The 17,083-nt window shown below is 42.0% G+C and overlaps 1 protein-coding gene across 1 annotated transcript in view; it reads right to left on the bottom strand.

The window, feature by feature from the left end:
* Nucleotides 1-16,234, bottom strand: part of LOC129829003 (ras-associating and dilute domain-containing protein-like) — a 47,656-nt gene extending 31,422 nt beyond the window's left edge. Inside the window, exons 1-4 of the mRNA XM_055890396.1 lie at nt 15,391-16,234; nt 3,236-3,441; nt 2,855-3,029; nt 260-492 (exon numbers count right to left, since the gene is read on the bottom strand). Coding sequence (XP_055746371.1) covers nt 260-492; nt 2,855-3,029; nt 3,236-3,441; nt 15,391-15,530 — 754 coding nt within the window. The 5' untranslated portion in view covers nt 15,531-16,234. The remainder of the gene's footprint in view (nt 1-259; nt 493-2,854; nt 3,030-3,235; nt 3,442-15,390) is intronic.
* Nucleotides 16,235-17,083: the final 849 nt, after the last annotated feature.

Raw genomic sequence — 17,083 nt, forward strand, 5'->3', positions numbered from 1 at the left:
GGGAGAGAGAAACGTTTAACATTAAAATGGTAAAACAGTAAAACACAGGCAGGGGGCTATCATAAGAGTTGGTTTAAACATTCATAAGACAAACACATAACAGGATGCACCTCTACGTCATTTTGCTGTCCCTTAGTCCCTACCCCAAAGCAAAGACCCTACCCTGGTATCATATCCCACATTAATCAATCAATTAACTACCAGGGAACAAAGAAAACCACTAGTACTGCAGACCTTGCAGTCTCCCTATCAGTCCTACCAGCAGTGACCGTGTCCTTGTCTCTTGATCTCTTTTCCTCCACACTGGCTCTCCTCTGGATCTCAAACCGCCTCGCCAAACCCTCCCTGGGTTTCCATAGTGACTGCAGGAGGAGGGGCTTCTCGTTGTCACTGACGACCCGGAAGCATTCCGTCTTCCACTGGTGGTCACCCACGTAGCCAATGGAGTCGCAGAGAACATATGACTCCGCCTCTTCCTTGTTCAGACCGTACCTGGGCAATTAAAGGAAGTGAAGCTGTTTATAACAAGGATAGTATTTACAACGAACAACTCTTGGAGGACAATGGGAACGGACTTCAGTAGGCTTAGTCTATGTCTGGTAAACTGTCTCTGCATGTGCATTAACACGCCAAGCTCAGAAACCCACCCTGAGTATCTCCATTCTGTTTCTGGTTATAATACAGTATATTAAGTAAGGTGAGAGAGTGAGAGTGAGAGTGAGAGAGGCTCTCAACAGCATGGTTAAATTGGTCAGCCTTCACGGTTTGTGGTTCTCTCTAGAATGTTCCATAACGCCCATGTAAACGCTAGATCTGGCACACACACACTCAATGCATTATACTGAAGATATAGCCAAAACAAAACATGACACACCACACACACCGGACATGTACACTCAATGCACTATACTGCAGTTATACTAAACAACTACCCTTGAGAACAATATATACATTTGTCTGAATTCTATTCCTTGCATAGCATAGGCTCAACACCAGCGTGAAGGATGTGCATTAGTCATCTACTTCACAATGGGCGCTCTGGTATAGTACTTACAGCTCACAGGCCCCTGACACTGGATAACAAGCTGCACATGTCACGTCGTTAAAACAATTGCCAAACAAGTTTCATATACAATCAAAGACTCCGTATGTCATTACAGTATATTTATGATTCTCCGTAAGTACAGTACCAGTCAAAAGTTTGGACACACCTACTCATTCAAGGGTTTTTCTTTATTTTCACTATTTTCTACATTGTAGAATAATAGTGAAGACATCCAAATGGTGAAATAACACATATGGAATCATTCAGTAAACAAAAAAGTGTTAAACAAATCAAAATATATTGTACATTTGAGATTCTTCAAAGTAGCCACCCTTTGCCTTGATGACAGCTTTGCACACACTTGGCATTCTCTCAACCAACTTCATGAGGTAGTCACTTGGAATGCATTTCAATTAACAGGTGTGCCATGTTAAAAGTTAATTTGTGGAATTTCTTTCCTTCTTAATGCGTTTGAGCCAATCAGTGTTGTAGTGACAAGGTAGGGGTGGTATACAGAAGACAGCCCTATTTGGTAAAAGAGCAAGTCCATATTACGCCAAGAACAACTCAAATAAGCAAAGAGAAACGACAGTCCATCATTACTTTAAGACATGAAGGTCAGTCAATGCGTAAAACTTCAAGCTATGAGGAAACTGGCTCTCATGAGGATTGCAACAGGAAAGGAAGACCCAGAGTTACCTCTGCTGCAGAGGATAAGTTCATTCGAGTTAACGGCCTCAGAAAAAAGCAGCAGCCCAAATAAATGCTTCACAGAGTTCAAGTAACAGACACGTCTCAACATCAACTGTTCAGAGGAGACTGCGTGAATCAGGCCTTCATGGTTGAATTGCTGCAAAGAAACCACTACAAAAGGACACCAATAAGAAGAAGAGACTTACTTGGGCCAAGAAACACGAGCAATGGACATTAGACCGTTGGAAATCTGTCCTTTGGTCTGATGAGTCCAAATTTGAGATTTATGGTTCTAACCGCTATGTCTTTGTGAGACGCAGAGTAGGTGAACGTATGATATCTGCATGTGTGGTTCCCACCTTGAAGCATGGAGGAGGAGGTGTGATGGTGTGGTGGTGCTTTGCTGGTGACACTGCCTGTGATTAATTTAGAATTCAAGGCTCACTTAACCAGCATGCCTACCACAGCATACTGCAGCGATACACCATCCCATCTGGTTTGTGCTCATTTGTTTTTCAACAGGACAATGACCCAACACACCTCCAGGCTGTGTAAGGGCTATTTGACCAAGAAGGAGAGTGATGGAGTGCTGCATCAGATGACCTGGCCTCCACAATCACCCAACCTCAACTCAATTGAGATGGTTTGGGATGAGTTGGACCGCAGAATGAAGGAAAAGCAGCCAACAAGTGCTAAGCATATGTGGGAACTCCTTCAAGACTGTTGGAAAAGCATTCCAGGTGAAGCTGGTTGAGAGAATGCCAAGAGTGTGCAAAGCTGTCATCAAGGCAAAGGGTGGCTACTTTGAAGAATCTAAAATAAAAAATGTAGTTTGATTTGTTGAACACTTTTTTGGTTACTACATGATTCCATGTGTTATTTCATAATTTTGATGTCTTCATTATTATTCTAAATGTAGAAAATAGTAAAAATAAAGGAAAACCTTTGAATAAGTAGGTGTGTCCAAACATTTGACTGGTACTGTATATAGGACATAGAATACCATAACAAACAATGGAAGGGGACGGTGATAGATCTTTAAATCTACCCAAAGTCTAAGAAATCTAAGACAACATGCATACACACAAGCGCACAAACACACGCACACTCCCATACCTCTCCAGTGCCTCTTTGACCAGCTCCTTAGCACTGGAGTGTGTTGTTGCCAGGACGCTCTTGTAGTTGGCCCCCTGGCAGATCTCACTGCCAAAGATCTTCAGAATGCCTGGGGCCGTTATCTGATTGGACAGTTCAGCAGGGTCGTCTGTCATTGATGCATCCCCGGGAGAAACTAGATGGAAACGTCAGGAATAACAGTAGTGACTACATCATCAGAACTGGTAAGCAAGTGCACTTCGTTTATTTTAGGCTGGGGTCGGGGTTAAGGTTTCGACTGCTTGCCAGTCAGATGCTTTCTGCTTAAGCCAACTCGTTTGTCATTGTCAAGGTTAGTGTTAATGTTTATAAAAATAACATTTTGATTAGAAAAAGGCATACTTCTGTCATTCGACTCCTTCCAAGCATGGCTAGGTATGCCAGGTAACCCGGGTAAGGCCATAGCGGTGGCGTTATGGGCGGAGCCTCGCTGGAACACAGCAGACAAGCGGTTGGTATGACGGCGGATGCGACTCCTGGATGGCTGTCTGATGACTACCACGCCCACACTGTCAGCTGACCTGGTACTGGAACCAGAGGAGCCTGACCTGAGGGGGGGGGGGGGGGGGGGGGGACGACACAGGTTGAGATAATGAGAAAGAGAGATAAAGGGATAGAGAACTATAGAGAGAAATCGCTCTGTCAGTAAGCAATGTTGTCCCACCAATAAGAGTGTTACAAAATGCTAGAATGACACACTGTAGAACTCTAATTAAAAAACTCTCCAGAAAATAGTAATCTAAATCCACTGTGTCACTTCCTCATGATATCTCTACCCTCTTTGAGAAAGGTATCAACATTGAGTCTCAACTAGACATTACCATCCATCCATCAACAGTCCCCAATCTTACTTTACTGTGCTATGCTCAGTCTGTTAATGAGATAATATGGTGTTGTTAGACCTATTTCTGCAACAATCCATGTAAGCTTCTTATTTTAATTGCTCAATGCTTCATTGTTAAGGGAATTTGAGTTGTTTCTTTCAGATTAACGTTTATAGAGCCCCACAGTATATGGGTCATAATACCCATAAAACCTAGTGATTAAAACCAGACATTTTCTAACCATTCATTTTTTCCATTGTCGAATTTAGAACCACTTCAAACAAGGTCTCTGTTTCATGTAGGTTTTCCCTGGCGTGACATTTTAATAACCGTGTAAATCTCTCTTGGACAAGGTGACTTTTATCAATATATTAGTCTCTATTTACTCTCTGATTCGAAAAAGCCAATTAGCATCAAAATAGACATCATGCAAAACTACAAATCCCTGCAAGCTCCGGCACCTTTGCTGCCAGCTACTACCTACCTTGATCTAAAACTAACTATATATTTTACATTTTCATTTACTCTTCCACATTTGATTTAACTCATATTTGTTGGCTTATTTATTCATTTGGTCTTGTATCTTGTACAGAATACTATCCTTGTAGCAGTCAGATATTTACAATGTGCCATGAATACTAGGCTAGTTTCTTGCCAAAACGTTAGCTAGCTAGCAACCTAGATGACAATAGCAACATACCCTTATTTTACCAGAACCTCTTCTTCTTTAGCCAGTGAAGATCCATATTTAATCCCTTATGTCTGCCAACAATATGAACGAGGTGAAATCTATTTCAATTCACTGTGTCAGAATGCACTGCTGTATTAAAGCAAGATAGACGAAAGTCGTCTGTTCTTTCGACCAATTGATTGGTAAACATTTTTAAAATGTATATTTTCCATATATAGGCTGTGTTTTAATAAAAATCAACTATATATATGCATTGAGCTGGTCTGATGCTTTAAGTGCACTGTTTGATGAGATAAGACACAGAAATCAACCATCCTCCTCCCGCTCTACCTGGCTTTCGCAGATTCTGCCATTACTCTCCTGAAGTTGGCGGTAATAGGCTACACGAGAAGTCGGCAACCTTTCTCATGTGGAATGCCAATTTAAACCAAAACTTGTTTCTCACAAGTCTAGCATAGGTTGTGAGCTCTGCAAACAACTGGTGGCGTGTATTCATGGATGCCAAGGGAAGCCAGGCTTCCCCCAAAAAACCATCAAGAAAAAAAGAAAACATCTATAAAATAATTGATGTTATGACTCTCTGTGTTTCATACATTTCATTTCATTCGCAAGAGGCTGAATGTATCTCACTGGAGAAAGCATCCGAGCAAGCCAAAAAGCGCCCCGCTGTCTCTCTACGTGTAGGCCATCTATCTGATGCTGTCTGGACCAAACGAGTACGACATTATTGCCGCCCGTAACATTGAATGCATTTGGCCTCCCTTGATTAAAAAATATATAAAATAATAGCCAATCAGCGTCGAGCTCAACTTTGAATGGTCCTGGCTCACTAAAAAAAAGTGTCAAGGGAAGCCTGTTTGGATTTGGCGTCACTCCTATCAAATCACATTGAGAGCATACATCATTGACATTAACATGATTCTGGTTCTGATCCAAGCATTCATTCATACATTGTTGTGCCCCTGTTCTGAGAAGATGGAAGTTCAATATGCAGCTAGATGTAAAAGGCTAATGTTAACTACCTAACATTACCCATGAGTGGAAGTTAGTCTATCGAGCAAGCATTTTAGCCAGGTAGCCTAGGACAACAAAAACTAAAAGCGTGTACAGTATGACAGAGTGATAGACCGTTTCATCAACATGACGCGCACACACACACATTACACACACACACACACACACACACAGAGAGAAATCAGAACTATGGACAGCCACATCATATTTAGCTGACATTGATTGGACTAAATTGTTTTTGGAATCTTTTAGTTGTCACTGTATTAGACTAAGCACATGTGATTTTATGATGTTGAAATGTTGAATTTGAAATGGTGCTGGAATAGTTTTTATTTATTTATTTTACATTTTTTAACTAGGCAAGTCAGTTAAGAACAAATTCTTATCTACAATGACGGCCAAACCCTAACCCAGACGACACTGGGCCAATTGTTCGCTGCCCTATGGGACTCCCAATCACGGCCTGAAATCGAACATGGGTCTGCAGTGATGCCTCTAGCACTGAGATGCAATGCCTTAGACCGCTGTGCCCCTCGGGAGCCCAGTTGAGGCAGTTCCTGTTTCCTTTGTGACTTGCGGTAACTCTCCATGGTTCTAAATCAATAGTTGTTTAGTGGTCCGAAAATGGCGGAAACATTAACTTGCTTGACAATGCTGTAGGGCATGTAACTGTCTGTTACATGCAATATGCTTTGTGGACTTCACCGGACAGAGGTTGCTCTCCGGTTTTGTGATGAAACAAAGGTGTGGTTGAATATATTCTGCCACTGTGTCTTCTTATTGTCTCGGCCTTTAGGCCTATATATCACGGTCGCAAGGCATATGAACTAACAGGTTATAGAGCAAACATCGCAAGGAAGATGTCAAGGAAGTGAATTAGTATTTATACAGGACGTACCGCCCACCAATCATGTCAATGTGGAGCTATACAGAGCCCTCTGCATTGTTCCAAAATTTGAGAGGCGGACGGCGATGCGGTACAGAGCTAGATTTGGCCTCTGCTTGCCTCCGGAGGCTCTGCAATTGCGTCACACCCGCCATACGAAGCCTCCGACCACATTAATGGATAAAGCACAAATTGGCTTTTAGTCTCGGCCTCCGCAATGGATTAATACACTGAGATGGGCACGAATAAGACAGGTGTCTCGTGTGCTATGAAAAATATATATATTTGCTATGACTCGACAAGAAATGACTTGGTCGACCAATAGCCTACCGCCCAAACAATCAACCAGTCAACTAATTGGGGTCATCCCTTCTGCTTTTCCATTTTAGGAATTAGACCAGCACAAATAACACAAAATGTAAAACAGCATATTGACCAAGGAGCAGAGTTCATCTTGCCAACCAATCAAACAATGTTTTAATGACAACATCCAAGCTGACAACAACTGGGACCACTGGTCTCTACCCACGGTACCCAGATTTTATTGAGGTTCAATTGGCATTTATTGCAGCCAGTGTGTAAGGGCCTTTAAATGTGTTAATGAGTCTAAATGTTATCAAATCAGGAGAAGAACAAGTGAAGGAAGGAGCATAGATAAAATGGAGAGAAAATAAAATAAAGATTTCCAAAGATAGTTACAGCTTGCTAGGGTAGCTTCAGATCAAGTAGTACTTGAAGTATTATACCAACCCCTCACCCACAGACACAAACAAACATTATCAAGAACGCCTGGCTTCACCATCTACGCTAGCTAGCTAGTTAACTAGCAAGCGAGACTGTTGGTTTATAAAGGCCAAAGAAAACTATACATTTCTCATGCATGTAAATAGCTAGACAAATTGATGGCTAATGTAGCCATCTAGCCAGGCTAGTCTCACTAAATAGCTAACCATGCTAGATAACATGTATTGTGTAAATTTAAAACTTGCTCAAGACAGTTTACATATTTGTCAATTTATAAAATGTAGCCAATGTATTCATTATTAAATTGAGCAAACATTAGATAGTTAATCCAGAGATTCTTAGCTTTGCGTTGATTCTGCAATCTCATCGGACAAAACAGAGATGCTTGTTCTAGGTCCCAAGAAACAAAGAGATCTTCTGTTGAATCTGACAATTAATCTTGACGGTTGTAAAGTTGTCTCAAATAAAACTGTGAAGGACCTCGGCTTTACTCTGGACCCTGATCTCTCTTTTGACGAACATATCAAGAATGTTTCAAGGACAGCTTTTTTCCATCTACGTAACATTGCAAAAATCCGAAACTTTCTGTCCAAAAATGATGCAGAAAAATGTATCCATGCTTTTGTTACTTCTAGATTAGACTACTGTAATGCTCTACTTTCCGGCTACCTGGATAAAGCACTAAATAAACTTCAGTTAGTGCTAAATACGGCTGCTATAATCCTGACTAGAACCCAAAAAATGTATCATATTACTCCAGTGCTAGCCTCCCTACACTGGCTTCCTGTTAAGGCAAGGGCTGATTTGAAGGTTTAACTGCTAACCTACAAAGCATTACATGGGTTTGCTCCTACCTATCTTTCCGATTTGGTCCTGCCGTACATACCTACACGTACGCTACAGTCACAAAACGCAGGCCTCCTAATTGTCCCTAGAATTTCTAAGCAAACAGCTGGAGGCAGGGCTTTCTCCTATAGAGCTCCATTTTTATGGAATGGTCTGCCTACCCATGTGAGAGACGCAGACTCGGTCTCAACTTCTAAGTCTTTACTGAAGACTCATCTCTTCAGTGGATCATATGATTGAGTGTAGTCTGGCCCAGGAGTGTGAAGGTGAACGGAAAGGCTCTGGAGCAACGAACCGCCCTTGCTGTCTCTGCCTGGCCAGTTCCCCTCTCTCCACTGGGATTCTCTGCCTCTAACCCTATTACAGGGGCTGAGTCACTGGCTTACTGGTGCTCTTTCATGCCGTCCCTAGGAGGGGTGCGTCACTTGAGTGAGTTGAGTCACTGACGTGATCTTCCTGTCTGGGTTGGCGCCCCCCCCTTGGGTTGTGCCGTGGCGGAGATCTTTGTGGGCTATACTCGACCTTGTCTCAGGATGGTAAATTGGTGGTTGAAGATATCCCTCTAGTGGTGTGGGGGCTGTGCTTTGGCAAAGTGGGTGGGGTTATATCCTTCCTGTTTGGCCCTGTCCGGGGGTATCATCGGATGGGGCCACAGTGTCTCCTGACCCCTCCTGTCTCAGCCTCCAGTATTTATGCTGCAGTAGTTTATGTGTCGGGGGGCTAGGGTCAGTTTGTTATATCTGGACTACTTCTCCTGTCTTATCCGGTGTCCTGTGTGAATTTAAGTATGCTCTCTCTAATTCTCTCTTTCTCTCTTTCTTTCTCTCTCTCGGAGGACCTGAGCCCTAGGTACATGCCTCAGGACTACCTGGCATGATGACTCCTTGCTGTCCCCAGTCCACCTGGCCGTGCTGCTGCTCCAGTTTCAACTGTTCTGCCTGCGGCTATGGAACCCTGACCTGTTCACCGGACGTGCTACCTGTCCCAGACCGGCTGTTTTCAACTCTCTAGAGACAGCAGGAGCGGTAGAGATACTCTTAATGATCGGCTATGAAAAGCCAACTGACATTTACTCCTGAGGTGCTGACTTGCTGCACCCTCGACAACTACTGTGATTATTATTATTTGACCATGCTGGTCATTTATGAACATTTGAACATCTTGGCCATGTTCTGTTATAATCTTCACCCGGCACAGCCAGAAGAAGACTGGCCACCCCTCATAGCCTGGTTCCTCTCGATGTTTCTTCCTAGGCCTTTCTAGGGAGTTTTTCCTAGCCACCGTGCTTCTACACCTGCATTGCATGCTGTTTGGGGTTTTAGGCTGCGTTTCTGTACAGCACTTTGAGATATCAGCTGATGTAAGAAGGGCTATATAAATACATTTAATTTGATCCAGATCATCATGGCTCTGGTGAGTGATGTGAAGCTTGAGACTGTCACACCCTGATCTGTTTCACCTGTCTTTGTGATTGTCTCCACCCCTCCTCCAGGTCTCGCCCATCTTCCCCATTATCCCCTGTGTTATCTGTTTGTCTGTTGCCCGTTCGTTTTGTTCGTAAAACCTACCAGCGTTTGTTTCCCTGCTCCTGCCTGTTTTCCTGCTCCTGTTTTCTAGTCCTTCCCGGTTTTGACCTGTTCTGCCTGCCCTGACCCTGAGACTGCCTGCCGTTTTGTACCTTACCCTCACCGTTCTGGATTATTGACCACTACCTGCCCTGACCCTGACACTGCCTGCTGTTCTGGACCGTTTACACCCTTTCTGGATTACCGACCCCTGAGTGCCTTGACCTGTCGTTTGCCTGCCCTGTGGTTGTAATAAACTCTTGTTACTTCTACACTGTCTGCATCTGGGTCTTACCTAAACTTGATAGAGACAGGCATTTGTAGTTATGTATGATAGCCACATTAGCAGCAAATTAGCATTTTTTTTTTAAGGGGTTAAATACTGGCGAATATATTGATAAAAGTCACCTTGTCTGAGAGAGATTTACATGGTTATGGTCAAAATGTCAAGTCTACATGAAACACAGCCCTTATTTGAAGTGTTTAAAAAAAATCCCCTATGTGAAAAATGAAAGGTGGAAAAACCATTGGAATCATTTCCATGTTTGATCGCATTTGACCTTCTTCTCACACGGCACGCCTCTTATATCTCACGCAGTACTGCTTTTCTTTTTCTAATTAGTCAATTGTATAGTCAATGCGTTAACTTTTCAACTGTGCTCCAAATCATTTTGAATCCGGAGCATCTGCACCTGCAATTCAACATCACGAGTGGAACCTCTATCATTGTACTGTCTTACCACAGCACAGTGAACCGCAGCACATTGAAACATTTCATTGGTCTAGTCATGAAAGGGATCAAGGGGATTGGATGCAACAAAAAAAATCTTAGAAGCACCCCTCAAGATTAGAGCACACTCCGCTGTGATTGTAAAACTGTAAAATGAGCAGCACAGTAGCACTACATTGTATGTACAATGTTGCCAACAAAATGAGGTTTCTGTTACTCCCTTCCCTATTGCAGAATGCAGACTTTGACAGCATGTACTAAAGTCAAATGAATCCACACCTGCATTAGTCCATGACAGGCTCGTTTGGTGATTGGAATTTAAGCTGTCACAACGAAAAGGCAGCAGAGACCTAAAGTATGTTTTATCAGGGAAGTTTGGTAGGGTGACATCAGAAGCGGCCCCTCATTCAGGGCAGGTGGGGCTTTCCTGTTTTGCATGTTATTTTGGTATTAATACGTGTCACATATCAGTTTGTAAACAATGTAAAAAAAATATATATATCATTGAGTTAATAAAGCCGTATACAAACATGGTCTCTTTTTCTGGAGTAAGGCAGTTCCAAAATGCAGGTGTTTCAGCCTAGGTCAGTGCTTTCTGTGGTGGTGGGGCAAGCCAGCAGAAAATACGGAGCGTTGTGCCGTGATTGGCTCAGTGTTCGGTCACTGGGTAGAGCTAGAAAATGCAAGCCCCTTGGGTGCTGCCATAGAGTTATATTAAAAAGTGCCCATACAAGAAGGCTCAAGGTCATTGGCCACAGATAAAATGACGTCAAATCACAATATCTACAGTGGCTTTGAATGGACTGATCATGTCAACATCATACCTTCAAAATCTTAGCTAGCAGTCATCATCATAAATCAAGTCGACAATCTACTGGCAAATCCTTTTTAATCCTTGCCATATGAAAAGAAATTATAGATAAAACTTATCGGTGCTCATCGGCCATTGGACAAACATTACACAACAAGTTGGAAATCGCTAATTCAACAATGAGTGGGTAGGAAGGAATCAGTGGCTAACTGCAAGCATCTCATCGCAATCATTAGCCTGCTATTCAGTGTAGTGGCAGTGTGGTCCCAAGTCTAAGATTTTTTTTAAATGTGTATTATTATTTTTTCTTCAATTTAACCTTTATTTAACTAGACAAGTCAGTTAAGAACAAATTCTTATTTACAATGACGGCCTACCAAAAGGCAAAAGGCCTCCTGTGGGGACGGGGGCCTGGGATTAAAATAAATAAATACAATATAAATATAGGACAAAACACACATCACAACAAGAGAGACAACACAACACTACATAAAGAGAGACCTAAGACAACAACACAGCAAGGCAGCAACACATGACAACACAGCATGGTAGCAACACAACATAACAACAACATGGTAGCAGCACAAAAGATGGTACAAACATTATTGGGCACAGTCAACAGCACAAAGGTCAAGCAGGTAGAGACAATAAGACATCACACAAAGCAACTGTCAGTAAGTGTCCATGATTGAGTCTTTGAATGAAGAGATTGAGATTAAACTGTCCCGTTTGAGTGTTTGCTGCAGCTCATTCCAGTCGCTAGTTGCAGTGAACTGAAAAGAGGAGCGACCCAGGGATGTGTGTGCTTGGGGACCTTTAATGGACTGCGGTTGAAAATTAGTCAGCTGGCTAAAACCGGCACTTTTACTGAAACGTTGATTAATGTGCACTGTCCCTGTAAAAATAAAATAAATAAACTCAAACAGAATGTGACTGGCAGAACGGGTGTTGTATGTGGAGGATGAGGGCTGCAGTAAATATCTCAGATAGGGGGGAGTGAGGCCAAAAAGGGTTTTTTAAATAAGCATCAACCAGTGGGTCTTGCGACGGGTATACAGAGATGACCAGTTTACAGAGGAGTATAGAGTGCAGTGATGTGTCCTATAAGGAGCATTGGTGGCAAATCTGATGGTTGAATGGTAAATAACATCTAGCCGCTCAAGAGCACCCTTACCTGCTGATCTATAAATGATGTCTCCGTAATCTAGCATGGGTAGGATAGTCATCTGAATCAGGGTTAGTTTGACAGCTGGGGTGAAAGAGGAGCGATTACGATAGAGGAAACCAAGTCTAGATTTAACTTTAGCCTGCAGCTTTGATATGTGCTGAGAGAAGGACAGTGCACAGTCTAGCCATACTCCCAATTACTTGTATAAGGCCTCAAGCTCTGAACCCTCAGAGGTAGTAATAACACCTGTGGGGAGAGCGGCATTCTTCTTACCAAACCACATGACCTTTGTTTTGGAGGTGTTCAGAACAAGGTAAGGATAGAGAAAGCTTGTTGGACACTAAGAAAGCTTTGTTGTAGAGCATTTAACACAAAATCCGGGGAGGGGCCAGCTGAGTATAAGACTGTATAATCTGCATATAAATGGATGAGAGAGCTTCCTACTGCCTGAGCTGTAGGAAGAAGCAGATGTTCTGACTTTATACACTGCACTCTTTGAGAGAGGTAGTTAGCAAACCAGGCCAAAGACCCCTCAGAGACACCAATACTCCTTAGCCGGCCCACAAGAATAGAATGGTCTACCGTATCAAAAGCTTTGGCCAAGTCAATAAAAATTAAGGGTCTCTTTTCCTAGTTTAAAATTATAAACATTCAACATTGGCCATGCTGTCAATGAAGCATGATTGGTGCCTCGCTCAAAACAACTGTTAACTTGGAACTGCAAAATCTGACTTTAGTGAGCTCAAGCAACTGGGAACTCGGGAAAAATGAGCTACGACTGGGAAAATGTGTTTTGAACTTTCATCCAACTTGGAATTGTAAATTCGGAACTTGGGCCTCTTTCTAGAGCTACGACCTGAAGAGCACAGACGTCATCATGATTCTACTTTATTTGGTATATTTTCACCTATTTATTTCACTTACTGTTCTGACTTGGTGGTGCACATCTAGCCTATAACCTGTTTTTGACAAATGTAATCATCGAATATTGTAAGAGCTTTCATTGTCTGCATATATGCCGCATTAATTTATCCTACGGTTCTGACTTGGTGTACAGGGAGAACACTGTAAGAACGGCACATGTTCTGAATTCTGTTGCTGTACATTTCAAAAGTGCTGAACAAATAGTTATATTGACTACGTCCATCCTTGCTCGTTCATGAATGTCTTAATTGAAATTAAGGACTGCCTCTTATCCGCTTGTCGTTCCCTAATGCCATAGTTTGTACATCTCAATTGTCAGTAGAAACCACAGTCGTTTAAGCAAGTCAGCCATATCAGATATGTTTTTTTTAAAGGCAGTATATGAGGCTGAATGAACTGTTTCGCTGCCAGACAAGGCTCCGCTGATAGCCAGGTGTAGCAATGTTAAGGTGTTGGGACTTCTGTTAGGACTCTGCTGTTGGAACAGCTTAATGTAGGCCCTAACAGATTGTGGGCACCGTTTGCCACCATTATAGTGCAATTCATGTATTGTTTAGTTTTGTGTTGTGTAGTGGCTTTGCTGGCATGCATCCCCCATTTTTATTTTTTTTAATTGCCAGTGGGTGACATGATTTTGTAACTATGAATATAATTTTGTCAAATAGATTGTGAACCCAAAAGTTCAAGTTTGATTCTAGAGCGGGAACAATACATTGAAAAATTATTTGGTTAGGGACATGTACGGTCAGATTTATGTAATCTTGTCTTCAGAAGATGTAATTATATATTTACCTAATTTAGTCTGATCAGTGGAACAATTCTCATTTTTAACAATGGGCTAAAATATAGAGTAATTAGTGTGCTTGTCAGCAAGAACACTACTATTACTCCCCACACTTTTTTTATTATTCCACTTCTTCACAGTTTTGCCAGTCTATTCACATATTTTAAATTTGATATGCCTACTTGTGTCTTTGAAAATTAATGATATGAGGCTATGTAATTTTGCAGCCATTCACGGGCAGTTTTGAATAAGTCATACAAATACGCATTGGATATTAAATGCTCCAGGAATCAAATGTCATTTTTGACATTTTAGTATTGTGCACATGCTAGGCAGAGATGTTAAGGGGACTCACAACTTCTGTCTGTGTAGAGTAAGATAATGGCAAGGATCTTAAACTAGTATGTGTAAATCACCTGAATATTGATATTCATTCGATTTTTCTTAAAGGTTGGGTGATTTTGAGAAATGAATTGTTATAACAACACCCAGCACTTGGGAACACAGATCAGGGGTGGCCAGCCCTTCTGGAGAGCAAGCAGGATTTTATTCCAGTTCTATTTTAAAGAGATCATTCACCCAAATTACAAAATGTTTGTGTTCTTACCTTGAAAGCTGTCTATTGACAAGGAGACTGCAATCTATGATTTGGTTCCCCACTGCCATCAACCATTAATATGATTATTTCCTTTGCAGAGCCTTGGTGTAGTGGTGACACTCCTTGGCACGTGTCACATACAACTTTCCACCTGAGAACAGGGATCAATCCCTGCTTCCAACCTTCCTACAGTTTCTCCCATTTGCCTGTCTCCCCATTTCATTTCATTATAGTCTGAATAAACTGTCAAACCACCCCCCATCTAGGGGTTGGGCCAGGGGGTAAGGGAAATTCAAATAGCAAATCTAACTCCCAAGTTTTTTTCAAAAGTTGACAGCCCTGGTATTATAACTCATACTGTGGTACTCTATTGGAAAGGTTCTAAAAATTCCATAACCTTTAACCTTTAACCTTTAATGATACTGCAAATTCCGGGGTACCATGAGCGACATGCACCTACAACATGCATCTCCAACCTTGAAACTGTACATATTATTAATGTTAGCTCTCTGTGAACATCTAATGGCCAGCCGTGCTGCCATGTTCTGAGTCAACTGCAATTTTCCTAAGTCCCTCTTTGTGGCACTTGACTACATGACTGAACAGTAGTCCGGGTGCGACAAAATTAGGGCCTGTATGACTGCCTTGTCGATAGTGCTGTTAAGAAGGAAGAGCAGCGCTTTATTATGGACAGACTTCTCCCCATCTAAGCTACTGTTGTATCAATATGTTTTGACCATGACAGTTTACAATCCAGAGTTACTCTAAGCAGTTTAGTCACCTCAACATGCTCAATTTCCACATTATTCATTACAAGATTTAGTTGGGGTTTAGTGAATGATTTGTCCCAAATACAATGCTTTAATTTTTTGAAAAGCATTGTAGTACAGTAGGCCTACATGCATTGCTTACTGTGAAGAGACATCACTTGGTTTTCTCCCCAGCTTTATGAAGCGCCGTTTGGGTGAACAGGCAGGTAAACCCACGGAATGGAGAGAGTTTGTCTTGGGAGGCAGAGGGCTCCGGTCCAAAGTCATCTTTGTGGAGTCCATTCCAAGCTCCCGATCAAGGCTCCAAGAGCGTTAAGCGCGTTGGTCTAAAATTAATATTCGTATTCTTTAAAAAATAAATAAATAATATAATAAATATGTAACAAACACTTTTGAAATCAAACAAATGTGCAGAGTTGAGGAATTGCTCTTGGTAGTTTAGTTTTCTGTCATTCAACAGCGCATGCAACTTCGAACGCGCCACTCCAAGTTCTGATGCAGCTGTTCCAGTCCCAGTTGTGCGGAGCAATTGCCAACACCCGTTTCAGGAGCACACCGAATGACTTGTAACACTAATCAGAGAGTGGAAAGTCAGAATCATCACCGTCCAAAAAAACGGAACATCTGTATTTTACAGTTAAGTCATTTACGCATTTTACCGCGCGCACCGCAAGAGCTGATCCTAAAGTACGAGATCGCGACATCTCCGTAGCCATTCAATTTGAGGTCTCAGTACCAAGAAAGCGACAGGCGGGAAGGCGACCTTGGATGGTGCGCGCTGACAGAAGGAATTTCAGAGTGCAACTGCGTGGGAGCGCACGTGCTAAGTGGTCGTCAGCCCACCACTGCCAACCAAAGTGAAGTAACGTAGTAGTTCAGTTCTTCTCTTTTGTTCTCTTTACACGATCCCCTACAGCCCTATAGGCTAACCATCCTCAGAAAATGGGTTGAACTTGACAGTGAAATTTAATAGGTATTCCCCTGTTCGTCACGGCACTTTGGGTGCAGTGGAATTTAAGATACTCCAATTTGTTTTCATTTTTTGCGCTGAGAACTCCACCTGGTGGCGAACACGCTTCACATCATAGATAACCTCAGATCCAAATGCCTGCCTCTCTCTCATCAATTATCATGTAGTATTTCATCTGTAGTGTCGTTTTGTTAGATGAGATCATAATGCATAGTAATTTAGATACACTTCAGTTGTGAAGTAGTGTAAGGTATACTAGATGACAATGTTTGAGCACTGTAGACATCATCATTTTAACCAGGGTTGGGAAGTAACGGATTTCATGTAATCTGTTACATGTAAATAATTACAAAAAACTGTAACTGTAATCCGTTACGTTACCAGCAAAAGTATTGTAATCAGATTAGATACTTTTGAAAAACTAGATGATTACTTCGAGGATTACTTTTCAATTCAGAAAGGATTTTAGCGATTTTTTTTGGACACTTCTTTGTTTTAGCAATGACATTTAAATCAGCATTGAAAAGGCAAAAGTTTAAATTTGTTCCACCTGAGCAGATCTGACCACAAGTCAGAGACCACTATGATGACACACCAAATGTGTTTGATGGATCGCGGGAAAAGAGCAAGAATGGGCTTTTGTAGGCTACAGTCCAAGCTATGTCTTCCAATGGTGCGACTGCTGTATCCAAAAATGATCCAATTTGAATTAAAGCTTGGAGGTAAGGATGACTGCAGGGGTGTAGTCTACAGCGATACGGACATCACATATTATTGATATCTACATAGCGCAAGGATGTGAATCACACTGCTGCTCTCTCATTTAGCTATTTGTGCCTTAGGGATTGTGGTTGTTGTGGATGGA

This window comes from Salvelinus fontinalis, chromosome 30 (genome assembly GCF_029448725.1).
Source record: "Salvelinus fontinalis isolate EN_2023a chromosome 30, ASM2944872v1, whole genome shotgun sequence".
In the NCBI taxonomy this organism is placed as follows: Eukaryota; Metazoa; Chordata; class Actinopteri; order Salmoniformes; family Salmonidae; genus Salvelinus; species Salvelinus fontinalis.